Raw genomic sequence first — 25736 nt, 5'->3', positions numbered from 1 at the left:
TCTCAATGCCGCCCAAGGTAAAGAAAAATACCCTGCAAAATTGTCAATTTTCAATCTGTTTCCACCAAATTCAATTCAATTGTTTTTTTAGTGTTGTCTTTGCAATATTATTTAGTCGCTTTGACGATATCTCGGGATGTATTTTTTGGCAATTGAGGAATTAAAGAACATTTTCAAAAGCTTGAAATCTTTTATTTAATTGCCTTATACCTAGGAAATGTCTAGATCTATTTCAAGGAAATAAATTGTATCAGAACAATTTCATTTAAAATAAAGCCTCTGTATATTGTTTCACTTCTGAGTTACCCACAAATCTGGTGTTTCGATTTGTCGTGGAAAATTTCACTATAACTCAAACCCTTTAGAATTTACTGTTATCGAAATTGCAACAAATGTCATTATTGCATTTTTGGCTTCGTAAAATTTAGGGACCGTTGTAAATCAGTGGAAATGGAAAAAAATAAAAAATATTTTACATTTTTTTTTTATTTAAAATTTACAAAATATTTTACATACACAACCATCAGCGACGACACTCCAAAATTAAATTATTAAAAACTAATCTAAAACAATTTGAAAATATGGCTCATTCGATCGAATACCCAACTCTCTAATAACCAGACAGGATCGCCTGCGTTGGGCTGTGTTGTTGCTGCCTATACTCCCTATTTATAGTACTATACTGCGGTTGAGGCACCGCCTCAAACCGTTGTTGAGACCTTTTATTTGGAAACATGTAATTCTGATTCGGAAGATTTGAAATGGGTTCCAAGACGTATCTGGGTCTCGAATAAGTTGTATACCCATAATCACTTCCAGAACTAAAACCTGTCGGAAATCCGCGAACTGGTAAATTCGGCAATGTTGGGCTTAAGGCTTCATTCAAGGTTACGTCATATTCGTTCAAATCTAAAGGGTTTTTTTCAACGACTTTAGGACGCGGACTGGTTTGAGAAACAGGGAAATTCTTAGATTTGTATATCTGTTGTCGTGGAGGTTCCGGTTCGATTAACTCTGACGCTTGAGCACTGGGAGGGATGTATTTGGAGCGCACAGGCACTTTGATTATAACAGGAGAAGGTTTAAACATCGGTTTTAGTGGGGAGGAATCTTTAGGTACCTCTATTTTACCCCGATTGTCGTCTACGTACTCCGGATCTTCGTCTTTGATCCGACTTTCTTGGGATTCATTTTCAGATGTGGGCCTGTCCACAGCTTTCAATCCCAAAGGCTGAAGGCCTCTGCTATTGTATGGGTTTCCACCTCGACTCGGAAGAAACGGCCTTTTAATTATCCTCATTAGAGGTTCTTTCCTGACAACTGCTGCTTCAGTGGTTGTTGTCGTTGTGCTGGTGGTAGTACTTGGAGTAGTTGTCGTGGTAGTGGTAGTTCCCACCGACTTTTTTTCGCTTCTCAAACTCGGTTTCGCCGTCTCGATTTCTTTAATTTCATCGGCGTAGTCCTCGTCTTCATACTCTTCACTCAGTGGGGGATTTTTCTTTGGGATCGGCCGATATCTGCTTCTCGAACTGCTGTACTTCGGCTTACTCTCCCTCTCTTCATCCTCGGGCTCAGGTCTCTTCGTTCTCGGCCTATGAACACTGGATTGAGTACGAGACTCTTCACTTTTGGGCTTCTCCCACTTATTTTCCGGTTTGGAGTTGCGTGTGTTTGATCTCAACGGTTTCCTTATTGGCTCTTCATATTCCTCAATATCATATTCTTCTTCGAGCGGCGCTTCCGTGGTGGTGGTAGTGGCAGCAGCACTCTTGCTGCTTCCGATTGCTTTGTAGGCGAACTTATCAGCGGCGTTTTTGGGCACAGGAAGATTGATTTTTGGCGCCACTCTAGGACGATCATAAATGGTTCCAGTGGCAGGTTTGATTATCGGTCTTCCGTCCAAGCTGGTCACTGGTTCATTGTTTTTGGATTCCTTCGGTCTTTTGCGTGGACGTTGATCGTAAGCATGATTATCATCCGATTGGGGTTCTTCGTCGTCCCCGTACTCGTCTTGAATGGGTCTTCTGTTTGTTTTTCTTGTAGATTTTGGCCGTACCGGACGGCTACGTTCTTCAGATTCTTCATCGGGTAGGTGTTTACGGCGATCTTCGGTAGGTTTCTGACGTCTGCGACCTAAAATGAAAAATAATATTGTCAGTCATCAAAACTGTAAAGATTAAAAAAAGTACCTTCGGCAAGGTCTTCGTCTGAGAGTCTGTCATCCATCTCTTCGTCTTCCACGTCTGGTTGTCTTCTATCCTTGTTTCTCCTCCAATATGGCCGACGCCTTCCATTAACCCGTCTAATTTCATATCTAAAGATGACAAAAGTGAACCTCGACTTGAAAAAATTAACATAATATGATAAATACATTATTGGCCATTAAAGGAAACCCACCCAGATCAGACAATGAAGGCCTATGACGGACATTCCTATTGCGCTTGATTTTCTATATGAATCAAAGTAAACGTCACGACAATATAACAGGTTCATATGGTATTCAGGTATTAAATCGATCTCTTTATCCAAGATTTGACACATTTTCTTTATATAATATGACAAGTGTTGTCATTCCTAAGTGCATTATTGCAAGATATAGAATGCTGATGTCGTGCTTCTTCTATATCGTTTTCTGTGAATTCTTATATGAAAACTGAGGAAATGGTAGAGTAGCACGATATGAAAATTGTGAAAGTCAAAGTTCACGAAGATTTCGAACTCGACACAATAGAAAAATTACGGGGATGAAAAAATGTTGTTCTAGTTCTTGACCAATATTAGAACAAGTTTAAAATATTAATTTGATATTTAAAAATACCACCACCGTACTTTCTTACATATGTTGGACACAATGGCGAACGAATGAAATTTTTTAATTGTTCTGGAAATCATGTACTCGAAACGTTCTTGACATTATACAGAGGGATAGATCAAATTTTTAAAATTCTCCTAACGTGTGTCCTGTTTTGCATCAATTTAATGAGTGAATTTCTACAAGGTGTCCCACGAATATGCACCTCACTCCGTATCTTGAAAACTATAGCTAGTAAAAAGTTTAAATTTAAGTTTCATACTCAAGTGAAGTTAATCTATTGATTAAAAATATTTTCATGAAAATACCACTTTTGGTTATACGGAAAATGAATGTCACCTCGCTTATTTTAAATTGAACCTCCTATACATTATACCAAGTTTCAATTTTGCGGACCTTCATAAACATTTTTCATATCTTCGTATATTATCTATGTTTAGTGCGGCTAATATGAGATTCTGTCACCCACCGATTCAATTAATGAACATAAGAAGTTTGTTAAAGTCTGAACGTCCTGTAATGTACTACAGAAATGAGTAACTATATAAGATCGTATAACGAAGGCAAATCCGTTAAACGGTTCTAGAGGATTCGAATCTTAAATATAGTTTACAATTTACTTAATTAGATTTCACTAATAATTTCAATAGTTATGGAAACATAAAAATATCGTAAGTTATATATGTGTAGGTTTTTCTATAATCAAATAGGAACTTTTGAGACTGCGTTTAACGAAATTAAAATTCGAAAAGTAGTGCAAGGAAAAATATTTAAGATTCCCTTTTATCAATACCATTCTAAAAACTTTGAATTGATATTAGTTACAGAACAGTGAGATCTACTTAAAACCCTCATTTACCTATCCCCGTCGTAACTATCGTAGTCTTCATCGTAAACAGGCCTTGGTCGAGGCCTCGGTCTTTTTCTTCGAGGTCTGGGTCTTTCATCATAGTACTCATCCAAGTCATATTCATCATCGTAGTACTCGTCATCATAATAAGGTCTCCTCCTTCGGCTTCCCGGTCTGACAGGACGACGAGCACCACCGCTTCCAACACCTGCTTAAAATTTAAAACTTTTAATTCAACTCTAACAACAAAGAATTTGATTAATTAAGTTAATGCGGAGATTAAATGTTAATTTGATTGAGATTTTCCAGATCGCTGGTACATCATTCAAGATAGAAAATATTGCTCGCATCCTGAGGTAAAAATGCTCTTTAGTTTTTAACGTAAATGCGGCTTTAACTTTGAAAGATTATACTGCAAATTTCAGTTTCAGATTGGTGAACAAGTAAGAGCAGGGGTTATCAGCTTTTATAGCGGCGTACTGCTGATAAGTGGATAATCTCCTACTTTTAAGAGCACCTAGATTATTGTAATTTTAAAACTAGGCAAACACGCCGATAATCTAAAGTTTTACCACCCCATAGAACCTTTTAATTACTGTACAAATAAAAATTATCCTTACATCCCAAATATTTAGAAAGTGTGCTTATGCGGACGACCTTGCTATCACTTGTTAGCATTAACGACGAGCGTGCAAACTGAAGAAACTTTGAGTGAAGACCTTGTTAAGCGAAATAAATGTTTTAAACAGAGGAGGTTCACCCCCAACATCAGGAGAACCAAATCGTCTTTATAGTTTCATATGGCAGTTACGTCATTATTTAGGTCGCCACATGGATATTCGTGTACCGTAAAATCGTACTTTTTTAAAAACGATAATGGAAATCTAAACAAATTATCTATGAAATTTTCAAATGGATGGAGGGCCACGAAGAAATATGAGGTATTTTGAACTTTTCTAAATTTACGACGTAGTTAGAAGATGCGTTGTAGGATTTGAATCTTTTTCTTCGAAACCAAATTATTATGAAAAATAATGTTAAAAAAAAATTACCTGTGGGTCTTCTTACACCCAGTGTTATAGAATCTGCAACTTCGGGAGGAGCAGTTGTGTAAATGGCAGCTCTTAGATTAATTGGAGCAGTTGTAGTTGTTGAGGGGGCTTGATAAAGAGCGTCATTTCTATAAAATACAAAAAATGTTTTCATAAAGTGGCTTTCAAACATAGAAAAGTTAATATTCTACTGTTGCTGAGGATAGATGAAGAACTTTGGAACAAAACCGAGTAAATCCACTGCATATACTAGTTTTTTTATCGGTTTTAATCCGAAAACGGATATATTTAGTTTTATACTAAAGCACTGGATTGAACCTTGAAATTTACAACGATTCATTTGATTTTATTAGAAATTGGGTAGTTCGTATCATCAGCTAACAACGAAGTGAATCAATATCCGTAGCTGAGTTAATTTCCAAAAAAAGGGGTTTGCTCTAAAGTTCACCGTATGTCTTTAAGCTTACCACATAATACTACTGTAAAATGAAATCGTTATTAACCTACCTGTGCCAAAACTGTTTGGAATTTTGGCAGTCAACTTCTGAGACAAAGTGACAGTTGAAAATTTTTTGATCGAAGGCGGTATAATTGGCACATAAAAAGTCGTATCTTGTTCCAGAAAGGCAGTGGTGATAAACCTAAAAATAATGAATCATTAAAATCACAATTATTTAATCTATGCCAAGAAAAAAATGGTAACGTATGCTGGTACTCCATGTTAAAGTGCTTTTTAAAAATATCGCTCAAATACTTTTTGGAAAAAAGTCGAATTTCTCGGGGGACAGTTATGACTCCCAAGTCATGACGGGCTACGTCTAGAAATATATATTATGTGACGTTTAAGTTTACTATTTCATCAATCACTAGGAAAAAGAACTTAGTTCAGATCAATCGCACCACTATTCTAATTTAATATTCGCTACGAGTCAACAATAAATAAAAAAAAAACGTGACAATCGCCTGTAATACACATTAAGTCTGCAGAGAATATTTGTTTTTATATTTAATTAATAACATTAATTAAATCGAAACCTAATTGCAGTCTTATAATTGTGAGTGCTATTCTGCAATGAATTTTTTTATATCAAAAACTTCACAAGTGTGGGAAAACGCGCGATATGTTCATTAGTACACCATTTCACTACGGGGCAAAGCATTCGTCAATTTCTCCATTTCCGTGGCAATTATTTTGTTGGCAATGTTACCAAGAGTTAAAAACACAAGATTTAGAGACACCGACTGTATTGGTACACCCTAAGAAAGAAAATACGTATGCGTATCTTTCGAAAAAAATTTTGCTATGTGCCACTAATGCATGCAATAATTGGAATAAGTCAACGAAATGCATTAGTTCTCCAAATCAGTTGTGCAGATTTTGTACACTGATCCTTCTGACAAGGAAATGTAATTGTCTCAATTTTCTACAAAAATAATTGTTTCATGTCCTGTTCAAATTTGATTTAGGTAATTTGCTAAAATTATCATTCACCGAACAAAAATTACCAATTCAATAGCTGGAAATTTAAACCATAAGGGTGTAGGTGTAAAAGGACATTCCAGACAATGTCATTTACAAATCAATTCCTCGTCATGCATTAACAAACACGCATGTGATTGCGTTGCATTACGTACGGTATTTCCTCATCTACCAATAACATAAAACTTATTTAATTGGCGCGACAAAAAATGTAACCTTACCGATATAATATTGTTCACTTTCACTCAGGCATGTAATAGTTGATCAGTGAAATTACTGAGAAGTCTGGTTATATGGGGCTTTATGAATATCGCTCTTTAATAGATTTAGATATCATGCGAATATCTACATACCTGCCCGCTCGGTTTTCTCCATTAATTCATTATTAAATAGAAAAATGATTGCGGTTTCTAGAGGAATATTCAATGATATTGGTTTTTTTTTATCGACAAGGGTAAAAACGCTATTAAAAATCCGCTGATGTTCTTCAAATAATTACTGAAGATACTTTCTGTATATATATATAGTGTTTCTTTTTGTTATTATTCCGGGAAATCTGAAAAACCGTTAAAAATTTTAATCGAGTAAAAGTCATATAAAATAAAATCGAGGTTTACCTGGAAAGCAAGACGAGTAAGAAATAAATCCAACATTGCAACGGTAAATTTTTTTTTATCAAGCTCAACTTATTACTTGGACCAGTTGAATGTAATGGCTTAGACCACCTAAAAATGATAAGAATCAAGTCAATTTCAAAAATCGATCACGTATTTCGTCATAGTCTGAATCCTCAGCTCTCATTTTAAAGAGACGTTTAAAAAACCATTTTTCTGCTACTTCATTATTTGCAATTTGAGGTTGCCCTACTAATGGCAAACCCACATCATAGTGATGAAATTACTCACAAAATTTCGGTGAAGAAAAACTTTATCGCTCAAATTACTATTAAAATTTGTGGTTACTTTTTGAAATTCATTGCCAGCCATGGTTTCGTGTTTGCTTATGGTTATTGGTAGATACAATTATTTAGTTATACGTATATGATTAGCCATGCTTGACAATAACGTTATTACGGCAGAAAATCAAAACGGCTTTCAATATTTCTTCCGTATTCTTGTCGAAGAAACTCTTTTTCATGTTTCAGTCCGGGTCTTTTTTACGCGTAATTCCTTAACCTTTATATACCAACGTATAGAGTGTTTAGATCATCGATAATTACATAAGTATGTATGCATGCAAATGTTAAAACTTGAAAAGCTACTTTGATAAGTAGGCAAGTATTTTGTTTTATTTACAACCATATACATATGTAATGTTGATATTGCTAATCTCATTACAGGTATGGAAATGTGATATTATCTACGTTAACGTCTCTCCCTTATTTCTCGTCCTCCGATTTCCTAGCTTATTTTGATTAGTCCTAGCGTTGTTTCTAACGTACTATTAATTTCCTACAAAGTTTATGGTTTCTTGTGTTTGCTACCCATACGCCTCATACCAAAATGCTTTCACTCAAGTTTTTATCCTATATCTTTTTAAAAGAAAACAAACGTTTGGTAAAATTCATTATGCTCATTTATTCATGTTAAATAAATATCTTCATACAATTAATTCAAACGAAATACATGTTGCAATTATAAATAAAATAATAAACAAAAACGGTAGAACATTTCTTTAATGTTTCGAAGTCGTAGCGAACCTCGATACTACAAGTTTCGATAAACTATCAAATCGCTCAATAGCAAGGAAATACTGTTCATCTCGGCGCGCAATATACTATTACAAGCATCATTTGTTTATGCAGTAGGACCAAGTGACAAGAGAAAAGTTCGTTTCCAATGTATTTGGATCGATTCTACCTCTGGAATTTAACATATTGCCCATTGCCAACATATTTTTACTACACGAACATGTTTCCCATAAAGTCAAATATCGACGGATCTTGACTTCACTTAACAATAGAATCGATTCGAGCGCAATTGGAATTGATTTAATAGAGAAAAAGAAATATAAAAAAGTCATAATTAATTCGTTTTTGCAACGAATAGGTTTTCAAATAATTAATTAAGCTAATAGGTTAATTAAAAAACGCAAATTGAATATACAGGAAATAAAACTAGGAAACTAAAAGTGAAATTGTCTCGGCGATTTTGATGTGTTTTAATTGCTAATGTAACTCAAACATCTAGCTCATGATCTAACCCCTCAATTGTCCAATTTAGAGTCGAATTATTAACGTACCGTTGATTTTAATATCAAGCTTGGGCGAGGCTCTACTCGGGCATTTCTACGGAAATGGATGCAGTTAAAGCTGACAGCATACCAAAGACAAAGAATCGAAAAATTAATTACATTGCCAAAAGGTAATTTCCAGAGAATTGGTGAAAAATTAGCAGATTTTTGACTAACTTTTGGTATTCGATAGATCGCCTACATAAAGTTACTACCAATTTTTCGACGTGTTAGTTTTTATAGCTGGATTATCTGAAGAAGTTAAGAAAGTTTAACGATGACACGGTTCTGGGTTCAACCTACTAAGCTTGATCTTAAAACGAGCTCTACTTACTTGACATTTGTGTGGCACGCTGGCATAAAATCCATCATGCAGTCCATCACATTTAAAATCTATTTCTTCGGGCACCTAAATCACAAACAGAAAATTAATACGGACAAAATTAAACAATTTGTACATAAGTCCTGAACGTATTTCGTGACAACGCGGAATAACACACCTCTGAACAGATGATAAGCAAAAGCACAAATGAGTTATGGGTGTTATGCTTCAAGATGGTTTAACATCGGTGATACGCATATTGCATGTTAACTCGAAATTTATATTAATGAAGTTTATCTGCAAGATGAATGAATGCACTCAGGATGTAATCGTTTTGATGCGGGATGCTTTGGTCCAGAAGTTGCATAAAATCGGGTGTGAAAGTTCGAAAATATTGCATTACTTTTAATGTAACAGCAACGGTTAAACGATGATCTCTGCAATAATTTCCTATTCAACCGTTCTTTTATTATCGAAAGTCAAAGTCCGACATCGAAAATATGACTACAAATCAGGCTACAACTTATGGCTAGTCGAAAAATCTTGAGTAGAGTTTCGATAGGTACCATCCACGGTTACTGTCGCTTTTAATTACATGTTAATATCAAAATTCCTAGAAATTCACACAATATAGTGTGCCAAAAAAAGAGGTGTGGTTCAAACGACATTGCTACACTTACCCTTTCATAGAAGGGGTACTCCGAAAGGTTGTATCCGTTCAATTCTTTGGGTAAATTGGGGTCATAGATGTAGTCCAGTTGAGGATTCCCAGTCAGAACGGGTTCCGAACTATTGGAGTTTTCTACTCCGGTTTTGTTAGCACTTTGAAGATCTTCGGAGGTATTACTCGCAGTCTAGAAACGAGAGGGTAATTCTGTTGGCATTAAAATTAATGGGGAATATCATGAATATTACAAATCAATCAAAACGGGTCGGTTGTGCTGGAACAGGGTCCTGTCCAGGTCAGGGCGTCCGAAGATTTCTCATTAGAAGCGGTTGGAAAAGCATATTTAAAAGTAATTTGCTTATGCAAATGTAGAAATATTTTTTTCGTTTCTGATTTGTAGCGTGATTTTGATTTAAAAAAAAATAATTTTTTTAATATCCGAATTCAAACCAAATTGCGTCAAAAAATCAGCATATACATGCACGAAAAAATGCCTAGAGAAACGTGATGATTTCCGATTTCGGGAGTCTGTTCCTGAAGATAAAATGGTAAAAAAAACTGATCTGCTTAAAAAATTACATTTTGTAATTTTCACTTTCTTAAATCTGAACAAATGCAGCATTTTTGAAAGTGTTGCGACTATTCTTTAAAAAAAATCATATAAAAACGAGGGTAAATGTTATAGATATTCACAGTTGAAATAAGTATTAAAACTCGGAATGAGAACCCAAAATACGCAACCTCGGTCTTTCTCCAAAGTGGTAGCTATTAACATATCATTAAAACATCTTGACCCTCACTTATCTGCTAATTACCACCGACAAGGCTGTTAATTTTGTGAATTACGAGAAATGTCGATAATAATATGTTAATTTATGCTATTTCTCCTTTCGTGAACATCAAAAAACAATTTACGTTTTTCGCACCAAGTTATGGTCTTTGACATTTCGTGTCGTTAATAACGTTACGTTTGACATTTTAAATGTCAATAATCCAACCTTAAGAACAATTTCAATATCAAAGGAATCTCTAATCAGTTAATTGTGCAACACGATCTTGTTTCTAACTAATGCAGAAACTCAATCGTCGCTAAATCAAAGGCAAACCTAATTACTCGTTTAAGAAAAAAAAACCAAAGTGCATAATGGCAGAAAATAATAGACTGTTGTTCTGGAATGAAAATGACATTTCAATAGAAAGTGAGATTGAAATAAGTTATTGTAAAATTTATAGGTGTAACTTTTGTTTTTCAACCTTGAGTGCACCTCAGCGGTTGCTTGAATTTCATTACGGGTAAGATTTTTGCAATATGGATTATTAGTTTTAATGAGGTTGGTAATTACCGCATAAATTAATATATCAAAGGCACTTCCACAGACTCCACGAATGCGAAATTGTCTTTTTACGTATGCAGAAACAATAGAAAGCCTAATTATTATTACGTGTGCAAGGCACAGTCATTCCATATTTAACAATATTTTCTATGACATGATTAAAGGCAGATATGCAAAATTTGTAAAAAAATAAGTAGTAAAATAGAAAGTGCCATCGCCTGTTAAACACTAATAATCCAACCGACAATGTATGGTTGCATTACGTAACACGTGCTACTAAAGAGGTTAAGTAATTGAATAAAGCGGTTCGAAGAAGATCCTACGCAACGCGGGAACTAGCAGTTACCTTGAAATTGGCTTCTTTAAACTAGAAGTGACATAGTGTCCCAAAGATCTGTTTATGAGTTTTTAAAGACGCAGATAACGCAGATAACCATGTTACAGTCGATAAAGCTGTAGAACATGCAACCTAACGATTTGACAAGATATTGCGACTGCAGGAGGTAATTACCTTAAGTACTGTGGCAGGATCCGAATCAATGTCAATAGTCATTGTAAATCGCCTGATGTAATTAAACGTATCATTGAATTTTCGGTTGGTTTGCTTTCACATCGATTTCAGATGTGCAACAACCACACACGCAGTTAATGAAAATTACGGTTTTTAATTACAGTTCAATGGTGACGGCTGAAACTAAAGATAGAATCGAATCCTGAGTTTGACTAAATAACTTTGCTCGTAATAAATAGATTTTTCGGCCTAAGTTTACAGAACTTTCTTCTAAAAGTTGCTTCTTTGTTTACGTGCAAAAAAAAAGGAATAAAAAATTAGCAAAAAAAAATTATTCGCCCGTTTTTGAGACCTTATTCCCACTCCCCTTCGCAGTTTTCCGCTCGGAGGACATTCCCGTTGTTCCTACATATGATTACTGTATGTGGCATTTCGATTACACCTTTGTGCGGTTTTTGCGTCTCTTACGTTCGGAAACCTAAACTAAAATTCTTCTTCCGATTTCAAAGAGAATAACATTTTCGTCGTTACTCTATACGGCTTGACATTACACATTTGCACTCGAACCACTTCATTTTGCATGAATAAATATAGTTTTAATTGCCGGTTCGGAAAAGAAATAAGTTAAATTGGAATTTCTACAGCAACCAAACTGCATAATATTAAGAAGTGTTTCGTAGTTATTAGCGCCGATTTGATCAATACGATCTGGTACACATGTAAATAGAGCATAACACGTTACCATAAGACTTGCGGTAGGACTTTTTCTGGGAATTAATCATTCGTTTCTGTTTCGTTTTCATTTTTTAAACTAAAAATGTGTTTACAAGTGTTATATAGCATTTGAAATTGTTTAGAACCTTAATTTCTTAAATTAAGTGAAACGAATTAAAGAAATGCAACGGTGGCCTATGATGTGTGAATAACAATAAATACGAAATTCACAGCTAGCTCCAATTATAATTTCTCGAACCAATGTAGTAAAAATAAAAGTTTTTTTTTTTATAATCGCCGTTACCCGCAGTAATTTTAGCTCTGAAATTGCATATTTGCAACAAATGCACAACAATTTTCATACCAATACGTACGATACGTGAGGAAACATATATTATGAATAACATTATAAAAACTGGTGTTGGTGAGGATGTTTCAGTCTCTGGACGTGCGGTGATGGTGAGAAAATTGCTAAAAATAGCGAGTGAATGTTGTAAATCATCGTCAAAATTTTTCTTGAATCGAAGGTATAATCCTGCGCATAAGTTGAATCGCATTAAAAACAAACGGGTACTGTGCAAGGCGAAAGTCTAAATTAGAATAATAATACTTAAATTAGTTAATGGTACCCCTATCTAAAAGATAATTGTGATTATAAAATCTCCTAACTATCTTCTAAACTCGTGCAACGAAATCGTCCAAATTTGAATAATGGCGGCTGATTAAACTTGTAATGGAAGGAATTCCGTTTCGGTCTGAATGTGTTGCAGCGGCGGTGTATCTACTTTCTATTATTTTTTCAAGTGAACCGATTACGGCTGCTTAATATTTTAATCGCATGTATGGGCAATTTGGCTGTTTTGTGACTTTTGCTTTTAAGTAAAAGTAAAAATTCGCTTGCTCAATGAAACCGCAAGTGCGGGCGCATGGTCTGGAAGACAATTAAGTTTGATGTGGTATTACGAAACTTTTTTTCACCATTTTTTTCAATTATACTCACAATTAAAGATATTCATGGTAATTTAAAGCGAGACTCGGTTTTTAAACTCGGTTTAAAATTAAAAATAATATCTTACCTCTGTGTTACTGTTCTCTTCGGGTAACGAGCTCGATGTGGCTTCCGTGGTAGAAGAGGTCGTTGATTTGGAGAATATCAGTGCTGTCGCCCTTATGCCGTAAACATCTTGCAGACTCAGCCACAACACACCTGAAATTATTTTGTAGTAACGTGTATTTTGAGATAAATAACAAGCTTTTGACATGAGCATATCAGAGCAAAAAACTTAAGAGTGTACAATTAACGCCTTCTGTAAGTACAGCTTGAGCATTTTTGGCCCTAAATACGGACACCTTGAAAAACGATACGTTTCATAAACATTTCAGAATTCGTCCCTTTACGCAACTGCATTAAATTCTCCACATTTCTCTATGTACTATGTGTTAATGCAGGCCGATTTCGTATAATTCTATCGGTTGTTTACCAGATTTCTATTCAGATAAACCATATTGAAGATGAATATGATTCGTAATATGATTCAATAGACTTATTTTCTGGGAAGCCGTTTAAATTTTCGATTACTTACGCGGAACTAGGTTCGTGGAATACGAAGTAAGTGAGAAAATTGAGAAACGAATCTACTTGGCCGTCAATTCGCTGGTTTTAATTTATTATTACATATAGTCTGAGGCAATTGAGCATAAATAACTACAAAACGAAGGAGGAGACAATTTGTGGTATTGAGAAAAAAATCGAAGTTAATATATGGAAAAAAAACAATAAAAATTCACACATTTTTGAACAAAGTACGTGATAAAGTCACTGTCTGCCTTTGCGTGAGTGGGCCTGCTCCGTGAGTCTCCCTTATCTAATTAAATTTAAATGATAAAATCTGAAATTTTGTTTTTCTTTTATTCATTTTTCAGAACTAGCAAAGTAGGAAAGAGGAAAATGGTTTAAAAAGAACGGAAATGATAAATTATGAAAAAATTACAATAAATCATGAGGGAAATAAAAGTTAGCATCTTTTTAAAATTTAAAGCCCTCAAGAAAGTTGTTTCTACTTATCTCCTTTTCAAAATATTTTTTGTCCTATTTTTTCTAACTTTTTTTCTATAACCACTTTGACCGTTCTGGAAGGCGAGTCAAACTCAAATGCAATTTAAATTAATATCATTAAAATTTAGTTAGAGAAAAGACATTGATGAATCAATCGCACGTAGGCACATACAGAAAGTGATTTTACAGTCAATCTATCTAAATATGTCTTGAATAGTATTTTATATCATATCTCCTTATGCTGAATTTCATTCGCCATCTACTTCTGATAATTAATTCTAACCAGTGGAATGACCGCAAAGCAGATTTGCCTGTAAATTTCCATTTTGTAATTTTATTCCTCACTTAGTATTCATTGTATCTATTTTTACATTAATGCTGGAAATTCCAAACTTTTTTCATCATTTTATTTGTTTACTTTACGCAACAACAAGTGTAAGCAAACTCCATATATAAGTATATGTAAGTGCATATTTCAATTGAATAATGTGGAAACTTTAACGCATCATTTCTTAAATTTAGTGTCAGACGTCTAAAATGAGAATTCATCAATCATACTTAAATCTTTACTTAAAATCTTTTGAACACTAACGAAAAGGGTCTCAGTCCATTCTATATTCCCACAATATACCACAGCTCCTGTACGGAAATTTCTTCATTTAAGCGTACACATAAACGAAGGTGTTAGGAAAATGCAATTCACAGACATTTCAAAGAGGAATACAAAGACTTACACTAATACATCACACGAAATATGAAATACTGAGTAAAATCGTTATTTTAAGACATAAGAAATTAAATTGAGTTCTAACTAACTTAAAGGGTTGGCACGGATGTAGACTCCTACTGGAGGAGGCTCACGCTTGCGTGGGTTAAGCTGAGGCAGGTACAGAAATGCAACAGTAAATAACGAAACATATTATATGAGTGTGTAATAATAATTTGTGGAAAGAGAGACAGAGAGAGATCGGGATACAATGCGAATACTTAAACTAAGTGATCGCATGCAGTTACAACAGATGAACTGAAGGAGAAATAAAAAGCTGACGTGACATGCGAAAGAAAACTGCAAGTTATAGGCACCTTTCCAACAAAATCTTGATTGCGTTGTCTTCGTGCCATAAATATATCAGGCATACAATTCTCGTGTTAACATCCAACAAGTTAATTAAGTCCCAAGACTGCTTTCAACAACAACTCTTCGTAGTTTCGACTTCATTTCTCTCACCGAAAACGATGAAAAAAACGCATTATTCTATTCATCAAACGGTGGCTAAAAAAATTAATTTGTTGTTAAAAGACATGTTGGTTTGACGTGCCTAACGCTCGCATTCGTTAGTAGGTGAAGGTTGGTTTCTTGCATGCTTTTCGAGCACAATCAGCGAAAACTGTATCGTGAGCACTTAAGCCATCAATATATAAGAATTACAGTTTTTGTTCGTTTCACACGCAAAATACTCTCGCAAATTAAATCATAAATATGTAAAAATAAAACACAGACAAAATAAAATTACTTGATATACAAAAGTATTTTCTAAACCACGAGTAAAACAGAAATAGTTTAGCATTTCATTTACGGAATAGAATCATTAGCAGGAGAATATATAGGCGTTAATAACTGTGCACTTAACGAGTTAGTTTGATTAATTGCATATTAGTTCTTCGTCCAAACATAAACAAATCAAGAAAACTTACCTGCCGACAGAAGAATCCACAGTCCGGGAGGTCGTTTCATTCTGCAAACAAGAATGGCAAATTAAAGGCTACGTTTGTTCTTGCACAAATCTGCCGTATAAATTAACAATTAAGAATTGACATCGTCTGTAATTAAGAGAGATACGACGATAAACTTCCTTCTATAGAATTTCCTTTATCAATTAGGTGCAGTGGCTTAACAATGCTATGGCAACGAAAGAATTTTACGAAAGGAATTGGTACATTCGCGTTATTACTTTTATTACCGTAATCGATAACAATGGGTATAATTGACGGTCTGACGATGAACTTTTTATTGTTTGATGTTTTCGTGTGCCCCACCGATACTGACAAAAATAGCGATTACCTTTGTTAACTTGCCCTTTTAAAACGAACCTTAGAAATGGGAGAATCAAACCGGATTGCCTATCAAGATTTTCATCTTAACTGATTTCATCCATAGCAGTTTCGCGAATTTTAATTTATTAATCCAAATAATTTTCTCTTCATTTTTGAAGTAAACACATACGTATGTTGTGAACTGACGAAAATATTTCTTTCACTTACTTTTTAAATTGAAAAATTGTTAATTATGGCGATGACGGATCCGTTAGTGTAGTTTTTCAGTAAAACCTTTCTATCTATTATGTTGTTAACTCACTGGGGCAAATTGTCTTCGTTTTTCTTCGCACTTAGCTAGCTATTATTAGGATTTTCTTGTGTCCAGTTTTATTCGAAAAACGCACTATTTCCACGCGTGCCACGTTTGACTTAGCGACTATTAGAGAATAAATTAAAGTACTGGAGGTAGAAAGATGATTAAAACAAAGTATTCATGAGTGAAGAGTGACATTATCCTCTCGCCTATTGCAATAAATAACGCCGATGATCGAAGCAGTTCAAAGATTTATAACAAAGAAGAAAGTACGCATCATTAATATCATATGTACGATCATGCACGAACACCCCTTAAGATCATTTGCGATTCTCAACGTGTCCTCAAACTGCAGACATAAGCAGGTACAATGAACCTGCGTTTCGAATACTTCCGTTACCTTTACCATATTCAAGAAGTCCATTATTATACACTGTCACAATGCATTGATTGCATATTGCTTCTAAACGATAAACCATACTAAAAAGCGAAGAAGTATTTTAGTTTCGACTGCCCCCGTATATCCACTCTTGTTAAATAGCTACTTTTAACTTGGTGAAGGAAGATACGTAACATATGAGTGGCGTTACTTAAGTATAGAAGGAACCTTTACAGACGCTGGTTGTCTAAATGATCATTTTCGTGCATCAAATGCACTTAATACAGTGCAATGACAGATTCTTGCAAACGTTTCCCTTCTTGTCCGTGGTTGCCATATTAGAAACATGATTAATGGTCCTAGACTCCGTGTCGCTTCTCATATACAGAGAGCCACATGAAAAACGGCCAAAGCCGTAAAATCTTGATTTATTATCGATTTTCAAAATTAAAAAGCGGGGAAAAATGGTTGAGCGTTATAATTTGACAGTCGACTCAGAATATGTTTATGTCATTTTTTTTTTCAAAAAAATTCATATCATATTTTTCAAATGTCAACTATAATATTTTATATTTTTATAATTTACTGTATTTTTCTTTAATTTTTGCGAATAAAAAAAATACAAAAATGACCTCTGGAATGCCCTAAAATTTGACCAATAAAATTCAATCTAGTAGACTAGGTCAAATAACTAGATATTTCACGATAGTTAAGATATTAAAAAAAGATAGAGATACGTGCAAGATGTTCTTATAGGAACGGAGAGTTTCCGTATTCCGTAACATGTTGTCAAGTTTTATTTATATTCCCAAGTCCCCATACAAGATATAAAGCATACGTGATTGTCATGGAAATGCTAACGTATAACACCAACTGTGCGTAATAATATTACGAAATTATATGAAAGTTCATTATAAAACACTTGCTAGTAATTGCTGATTTACTGTTATGGGTCAGTCTAACATAATTTGCCATTTACTAGCATAGGAACATGGACGGTTATTACGACCTAGGCAATAAAGGAACTCTCAACTTTCTGTCATTTAAATGTAATTTTTTTTGTCAATTGACCAAAACATTTATATTCTATATCACGAATAGACACATCGAAAACTAACTGCATAATGAACGCCTCTTGGCACACATCTACAATTTAAATTAAATCGGGTATTACATGGCAGAGCTTCGACACTGCTATTGTCTGTAATGTCACATACCTATGGTACTTATGTAATTTTGTGCACAAAGCATCGAAGTTTTTAGGTTCCTTCCTCATATGTTATTGTGGTAACCCACATTTTGTAACCTAGAACCTCGACACATAAACGGTTTCTTTTCCATACGGTTTAAGCGTGGCCTCTGTGTTTTGACACTAAGCCACGCTGCAAGCAATAATTTGATTAGAAAATATATTGAATGTCCTTCCTTATACACACACACACACACATATATATATATATATATATATATATATATATATATATATATATATTCTATATCAGTACAGACTAAAATAATAATTATTACAACGGCAAATCAAATATTTGAATTTCTCGTCAATGTGAAAATCTCAAAATACAAATATAGTTTTCGGATATTTTGATACATAAGGAAACTAGGTAAATTTCAATGTATCTGTAAGAAAATGGATGAGGGGAAAAACAGACACATTTTACAGTGCCGTAGAATAATTATACGAGTATATGATATTTCCAGACGGTAAGCAAGAAGACGATGTATACACAGTGTATATAAAATTTGGGGTGGTGGAACATAGAAATGACCAAATGTTCCGTAAACATTGATTAAAATTGCAAAATACTTTTTTAATAAAAATACAGGAACAAGTCAAATGTTGTTCCTGCATAGTTGTTCATTTTATTGCATTACAGACCATGTCTACGCAAAATAAACATTCGTGTAATTGGTTGCGTTGCGTGGATTACTATGTTGTTCATATTTTCAAAAATTACAGTATATTGGATAGCTATTACCTACCTCTTTCACTACACTATCAAATGGGGCAATGTTTATTTATTAGTACGTATTGTTAATGCAAATTTGTTGAGTTCACGTAACAGTGATTGGATCCCGTAAGACAAAATCTTTTGTATTCACTAAAATCTAAAAATAAAATTTGACACATTCAATCGTTTTATTTTAAGAAATCCTTACAATTCTAAGGAATTTATGCAGGATTTTTGGCCACATCATGTGTAATATAACTATTAACACCAAAAATATCAAGTTCTTGTAAGTATACGAATTTGCTCTCAAACTTGTTAATTCTAAATTTTACTGCATTAAAGTTTCTCAATTTTCCATTAGCTCTTTCCATATTTCATGGGCGTCGACGTAGACGGCATAATTTTATATATAATAAGCCAGTTTGTATGCATACATGTTATAACGAACAACTTAAAGACCTCACAAATTAATTAAAATGTTTCATGATTTCAGAATACTCTACAGCATTTTTCATTGCACGGGAAAATTTTCATAACTAAGTTCCGCAATTTTACATAGATATATTTTTTAAAAATTACGTGTTATACAAAAATTCAGGTTAAACTATATCATTATGTCACATAACCTTAAAAATAAAACGGAAATTTAAAATTTGCAACATATCCCTTAGATGCATCAAAATTTCGAAAAAAATTAACGTGGATTTCCTAATGAATCGAAAATTATGCAGTCGTCAAGAACTTTCTTATAATAATATACAAAGCGTTCGATTGATAAAAAAAGGATTGATTTTTCACAAATTGATTACTTCCACTGAATGTTTGAGAAAATGTTGGTCATTTTGACATTATGCAAATTGCAAACGCAAAAATGTTCGAATCGCACCTCAAAATAATCTTTCAGTATCCATGGAAGTACGTAATTAGATTTTAGAACGTTAGCAAACACTTCAGTTTAATCTTGTAAGAGAACTAAAAATGGGTCTCTGATTTAAACTTTACAACTATCCCTAAAAATAGGAACTCACGCCCAACAAGTTCTATACATTAATGATACGCATTGGATGGCAGTTAAAGACAAAAAAAAGTTTTCGACTCTTTTTCCCTTCTCTGTCCCTGGACTTACGTTAATTTACTTATTTAATGCACTTCAACAAAAATTAACATATTTAAAGTTTCGTTGAAGTTTTTATATAACGCAACTCTTCTACAAGACCCTAGCGACTAAATTCCCGTATTTAATTGAATTTCATTTATAATTAGCGAATCTAATAATTCATTCAAATCATTTATTAAGACATCACTCATGACCTAGTCAGGTACGTCGGCATTTCGACTATCTATGCATCCCCCAACCAAGGCGTTTATAACAATTATGGTAGTATATTAAGTAAACCGAGTATAGTATATGGGTAGTGTTAGGTAATATATCGTGATTTTCTACTGATCGACTGTAGATTACGAGTTTAGGTATCAACACAAGTGGGCAAATTAATTTACATATTGACGTCATGACGTAATTGATTAGTACTACTGCTTTTCGAGAAACGTGTACTGGCCAAAATTTGCGATTAACACGCCTATTTTTAATTTATGATTTTTTCCCGGTCTTCACACACATTATAGAATCAGGCATGTAGCATGAGGTGTGACCAGTTTAAAACGTTTTATTAACAACATAACAAAGACAAATTTAAAGTCAACTCATTGCAGGTGTATACGGAATTACAAACCGCAATATTATCAAAAGGCGTGGCCGAAAAAATCACTTGGGCTGCAGGTAAACTGCCTTTCGAGTGAAGGTAACCAGCTTTTTAATGGCATTCTTGTTACTGCTAACTATAAGTTAATCGACTAAAGATCGATGGAATTTTTGCAATGTCACAGTATATTAAGGACTGTGGATATCGCGATGATGATGACATGGAATTTTGAGTAACTATTCGTGATAATTTAAATTAGAAGGTTGAAATAAAGAACCTCTCCCCACTTATTAACTTTTAGAAATTTGTTGCGATCGATAATTTATATACTGTTTAACTTGTAAACAAACTAAATGTATTAAAAACCGGTTATTGGGGATCTTTAAAGTGGCAAATTAACCAGACGAAAATTTAAATATGTATATATAAACGTGTATCTGCAACCTGCGGATCAATAAATTTTAACAGGTAAAACGGGTTAAGTTTTGCTATGTAATAATAAAGCTTTTACTTTCAGGTTATTAAAACGTTTTGTGAGATCGAACAGATGTTTTTAATAGATTTTATTGTAAATAAGTCAGCGAAAAAGCAAAATGTGACATTTTATTTTAATTTCATCTAGGGCGTAAAAGCTAGCAGCTTTTAAACCCTCTCGTCAACAAATGCGGTAAACCTCTTTATCGCACGTGTGAGTGTAAAGATTCGACTCCACGACAATAATTATTTGAAATTGGGAAGACGAACAAGTTACCACATGTGTCTTTTTAAGAAAAATATTCTACCTAAAACGTACCAACGTGTCCATCACACTCGATCGCTTGTCGACGGCGTGCATACTATAGCATATTTCGCTGACAACTTAATGTTCGGACGAGCTTATTTAAATCCAAGAAATTTTGAAAATTAGAGGTATTAGCTGTTTTGATTGATTAGTAATTTAAATTTCATAATATTTGAAACCATTGGTGCTGATAATGTCACATAATCAGCTGTGTGTGCTGTATAATACAAGGAAATGTCTAAAAGTACAACGAGCGAAGATGCGTGTTGAAACTGAGGAAAGATAGTAGACGACCTTAGTTATTTTTACGACTTATTAGGATGTCCCTAAAATTACAAAGAGATCAGGAATACAAATATTCGTTGTTGCAAATGAGTGTTTTTGTATTTAATAATATGTATGATGTTATAAAATAATTATTTTCAAATCGCCTAAATAAATATTGTGCCATCGATGTTCAACAGGACAACAAACTTACACAACAGAGGTTACAACATAAAAGCGCAACTCGCTTTTATTCTAAATTCTAATTACTCTCTAACCATAAGAGATGTAGGATCGGTTAAATTAAAGCATTTATGCGCAATTTAACGCTCAATTAGAAACCGTTTTAAAATTCCGAATACTTCCAGAGATATTTGCAAAAAAATCGTTTCGGTTTTCTTAAATATTATGAAAACTGTTCATTATAGGTACCAACTGCACATTCATGACAATGAAACCCCAAAAATTATAACTGAAAGTTACCAGTAAATTCGTCCGACAATAAAGCCCAAGAAGCTGTAGAGCAATGTTTTGATGAAAAATTCTGTTTCTCTCGTTATAGGTACAAGATACGATCCAAGGGCCAAAACTTGTCAGCCAAAACATTACACACGTCGGCACCACTTCGATAGAAAATTTCATTTAAGACAACAAGATACACGCTGCAGGTATTCTATAGATATAGAGATTTAGTTTTCGTTAAAATTCTCATCCGGGAACTTTCTATTGAAATAACTATAACTATGAAATTCGTTTACATAATTAACTAAAAACGGTGTTAAAACCGATAAATGATATGGCAGCGCGAAATGATATGACCTCTCGTCAAAATCGGAACAAAACTATTATCCGAAAACCGCATAAAATTGAAATAACCAATTCATGAATTACTGGGTTTTAATAGTCATGCCCAAACTGAGTCTTTGGACTCAATCTACCGTTGCACGGCAAACTATTACATCAGTCCATAAAACATTTGTATCTTGTATAAAAATGTTTTGTTACGAACAAAAAGAGGTAAATTGCGGCAATAAAACTGTTATGAAAAAAGAAATTCGAAGTTGTGTTATTTTTAGTTTCAAAAAACCATAAAATTACGATACAAACATTTCTGAAATCGTTTTCAAAGTTAAAGCTAAACCTCGATAAGTGACTATTATTAAAACCAAATCACTTAGATTTGCCTGTGTTGACAGAAAGATGTTTAGTAATTCTCACTCAAGTCTAGGAGTAAAGGATGGCTAAAACCACTTGAAATTTAAATATCTGTTAAGGTATTTTTAGCTTCGTATGTCTGTGGGAAGAAGTCGCATTCCCATGAAAGTGACAAGTTCGCAGTTCTCACGGTTCAAATCCTAGATTTGTCCTCGTCTATTCCCATTTAGCTTCATCCTTCATATTTTTTTAATAATTACACGTTATTTCATTTTGATATCTCGATCCGATTTCGAGAAAAATCGATTTAACAAACGCCATTTTTTGATCATGCAACGCGGAAAACACGTACCTTATTCGTCGACTAAAAAGATGACTTCGCAAAGATTCCTAACTTAGATATTACCGAAATAATGGCGAAGAAATGAATTAACGTTTTAACTTTCAAATGCTTCTATGTTTCCTCAAAGCATCAACTTTTGCGTAAGGCATGCCACCATTTGACGTATCCCACGTGAAAAAACGATATGGAGAATTTCCAATAAATTGAAAGGCCAGCGAGGCAAAAGTAAACAGTTTTTTTAATAATCAAAATTATTTTTGTAGATTTAAAAGAATTGTGCACAACGGACCAGTTTCTTGGACTGCACGTCCTTCGAACCTACCTCCTTGGAATTTTTCCTTCTTCGGTGAAGTACCCGAAACCGTTAGATCCATAACCTATTAAAATAAGTGCCTCAAAGTTTAAGCGATCCTGTAGAAATCTGCCACCCATCCCTTCAGAGTTTCTTGCTATGAAAGAAACGTATTGTCACAAATTCCCGTAACCCTCACTTAGCGAATGAACGTGTGTAATCTCTGATACCGGTCCCTAACATTTGATTCTAATACAAAATCCATGGTCAGTGGCTAATGGACAGTTTATTAGAAATACAGGAAAGGATAAAAACACGGCAACTATAACTATAAAACTCTGATAAGAATTTGAAAGCTGTTTAGCCTTGGAAACGATCACTTTACAAGAAATTATGCCAACGACAAGAATTATTATGACAGTGCTGGCGGTTACCTCTCTACGAACTATGATCAGAGATGATATTGACTTGATTCACACCATCTACAGGAAATTAAAAACCTGTATTCTAATTAGAACATCCATATTAAGTTTCGATTATATTTTAAACACAAAAAACTTTCTCTCGCTTTGTTATTACCTACCATAATGTGTTTTTTACCATATTCAAACATTTTGATACTAAACGAAAAAGTACCAATATTTACACGCAAAACTACTCAAACCATACAGACAATATGTATTTGTGCCTACTATTAACAAACAGGGGCATTCGTATTATACTTAACATACATACCTTCTTCCGCTGACTGTCTGTAATACCAAGTAGAAATTACTCCAAAGAGAAAATGTCGCTTTTAGAACATATTCCACTAAAGAAATTCCTTATATGAGTATCACACTACTATCAGCACTCAACACTTCTTAATACAATAGCAAATCAAAGTTCGTCCCTATAATTCGAATTAGGCTCTTCAACAAAGTAAATCACGTACAGGTACGTCACAGCGCATAAAAATGCAAATATTGCTAAAAATTTCAAGTACAACAAGCAAAGATTTCTTAATTCTGAGACTAAATACTTAAAAAGTATTTTGATTTCTATAGTTGCTTCAAAAGAAAATTGTTTATAAAATTTGTCACGGGAAAAACGCGCACTGGTGAAACTGCGTACACCCCGAAGACACCCAACCGCAGAAGCGACGAAACGTTGTCTGGAATATACTTTTCCAGCTGCTTACTTAAGCCGACGATAATTTTACAAAAACTCTGAACCATTTGAAAATAGCTAGAGATAATCGATCCAATAAAAACGCATTAACAGCTAAAGATCAAAATTTTCTTACATATATTGAACAGGTCGATATTATTTTAATTCGCGGTAACACGGCGTTGCGCGGTGTAGCTGGCCGGTCGATGTGACTTAACTGCGGCTGGTAAGTGGTATTCCATGGTTTTGTGATGGTTTGAGTACCATATCAGAGACGTACTAAGCCCATCTGCGAACGTTATTAAGAGTAGTTGTTTACAAAATAATATATATCGGTTGTACTCGTGAAACTGGAAACCTGACATTTTTCGATGAAAAATTAATGTATGTAAGGTTTGGTAAAAAGAAAAAAATTAAGTTGTAATTCTGAAATAGCAATACTTTTATTCAAATAAGAGCTCAGCACCCAAAGAGAAAAAAACAATTATCAACACACACGTTTTCCAAGCTGGCAACGTTATTGTTACTCAACCACAGAGATTAAGGTGAGTTCCTGTCCTGTGTGTGGCTTTGTATTGTGATGTCCTTTAGGGAGTAGTTGACCCTACATCTCTCTTATCTGTCGCCACTCTCTGTTTTTTTCCCAAAGCCGTAGGGGATGAGAAAAAATGAAATATTTCCGTTAAAATGGTCAGAGAATACAGAGATGAATATTTTACGTTGCTGCCCTGTATATGACTTCACATTCTTTGCATCCCTGTATGTATGTAATCCATGGACGGTGTTTATCTCTAATGTGAGAATTCTGCAGGGGTCAGTTTTGGGCCTGTTGCTGTTTGTGGCACATGTTAATGATAAATAAGATTTTCGAACAAATTCACCTGCTTTACTAACGATATATTACTATATATGGACAATGTTCTTGGGTTTTGGAGTCGCAAAGGTCTGAGAGGCGGAGTTCCTCTCCGCTGCTACGTTTTTAAGAGCATACCAAGTAACTTCATCACCAGAAGACCGTATTTTGCCTTGAAAGAGTCCCACAGTTTGTGATGGGAGCCCTTTCTAGGTTGCCTGATGGTTCGATTCATTCTATATAAATGCCGTGTTAGGATCTAAAAGTCTTGTAGGAGCCTTTTTCTATCACATCTACATTGACTGAAAGAGACAGTACTCCTAATCGATCACAGTGAAGCACCCAGGGAGCCTATCATATCAACCTGGATTTAGGTGGATCGACTTTAATACGACTCGCTGTTGGTCCAGCATAAGTCAGTGAACAAGAACAGATCAGAAGAAAAAAACAACAACACAAAAAAAATCAAG

At 34.2% G+C, this 25736-nt stretch overlaps 1 protein-coding gene across 2 annotated transcripts; it reads right to left on the bottom strand.

The window, feature by feature from the left end:
- Window positions 1-468: 468 nt before the first annotated feature.
- On the bottom strand, window positions 469-24626 carry LOC136341480 (titin). Of its 2 annotated transcripts, XM_066286500.1 has the most exons (11): window positions 24550-24568; window positions 24000-24156; window positions 15726-15766; window positions 13051-13181; window positions 9429-9602; window positions 8761-8835; window positions 5222-5355; window positions 4715-4842; window positions 3672-3873; window positions 2190-2314; window positions 469-2133 (listed from the first exon to the last, which is right to left on the bottom strand). In XM_066286500.1, the coding sequence occupies exons 3-11, from the start codon at window positions 15763-15765 to the stop codon at window positions 611-613; spliced, it is 2532 nt and encodes an 843-aa protein (XP_066142597.1). In that variant the 5' UTR covers window position 15766; window positions 24000-24156; window positions 24550-24568; the 3' UTR covers window positions 469-610. The 2 variants fall into 2 exon arrangements, with proteins under 2 accessions (XP_066142597.1, XP_066142598.1); XM_066286501.1 differs by having other exon boundaries at window positions 3672-3870; window positions 24000-24626.
- Window positions 24627-25736: the final 1110 nt, after the last annotated feature.

Source organism: Euwallacea fornicatus, chromosome 10, assembly GCF_040115645.1.
Source record: "Euwallacea fornicatus isolate EFF26 chromosome 10, ASM4011564v1, whole genome shotgun sequence".
In the NCBI taxonomy this organism is placed as follows: domain Eukaryota; kingdom Metazoa; phylum Arthropoda; class Insecta; order Coleoptera; family Curculionidae; genus Euwallacea; species Euwallacea fornicatus.
Note: the sequence above shows the minus strand (reverse complement) of the source record. Positions and strands in the feature narration are given on the sequence as shown.

Bases quoted from the DNA above. Each gene is read 5' to 3' on its own strand.
- LOC136341480 (XM_066286500.1), bottom strand. From the start codon at position 15,765: ATGAAACGACCTCCCGGACTGTGGATTCTTCTGTCGGCAG. The intron at 3,874-4,714 runs GTAATTTTTTTT...TTAAATTTTAAG, and splicing joins GGGTGTAAGAAGACCCACAG to CAGGTGTTGGAAGCGGTGGT. The intron at 2,315-3,671 runs GTAAATGAGGGT...TGTCATCTTTAG, and splicing joins GATAGTTACGACGGGGATAG to ATATGAAATTAGACGGGTTA.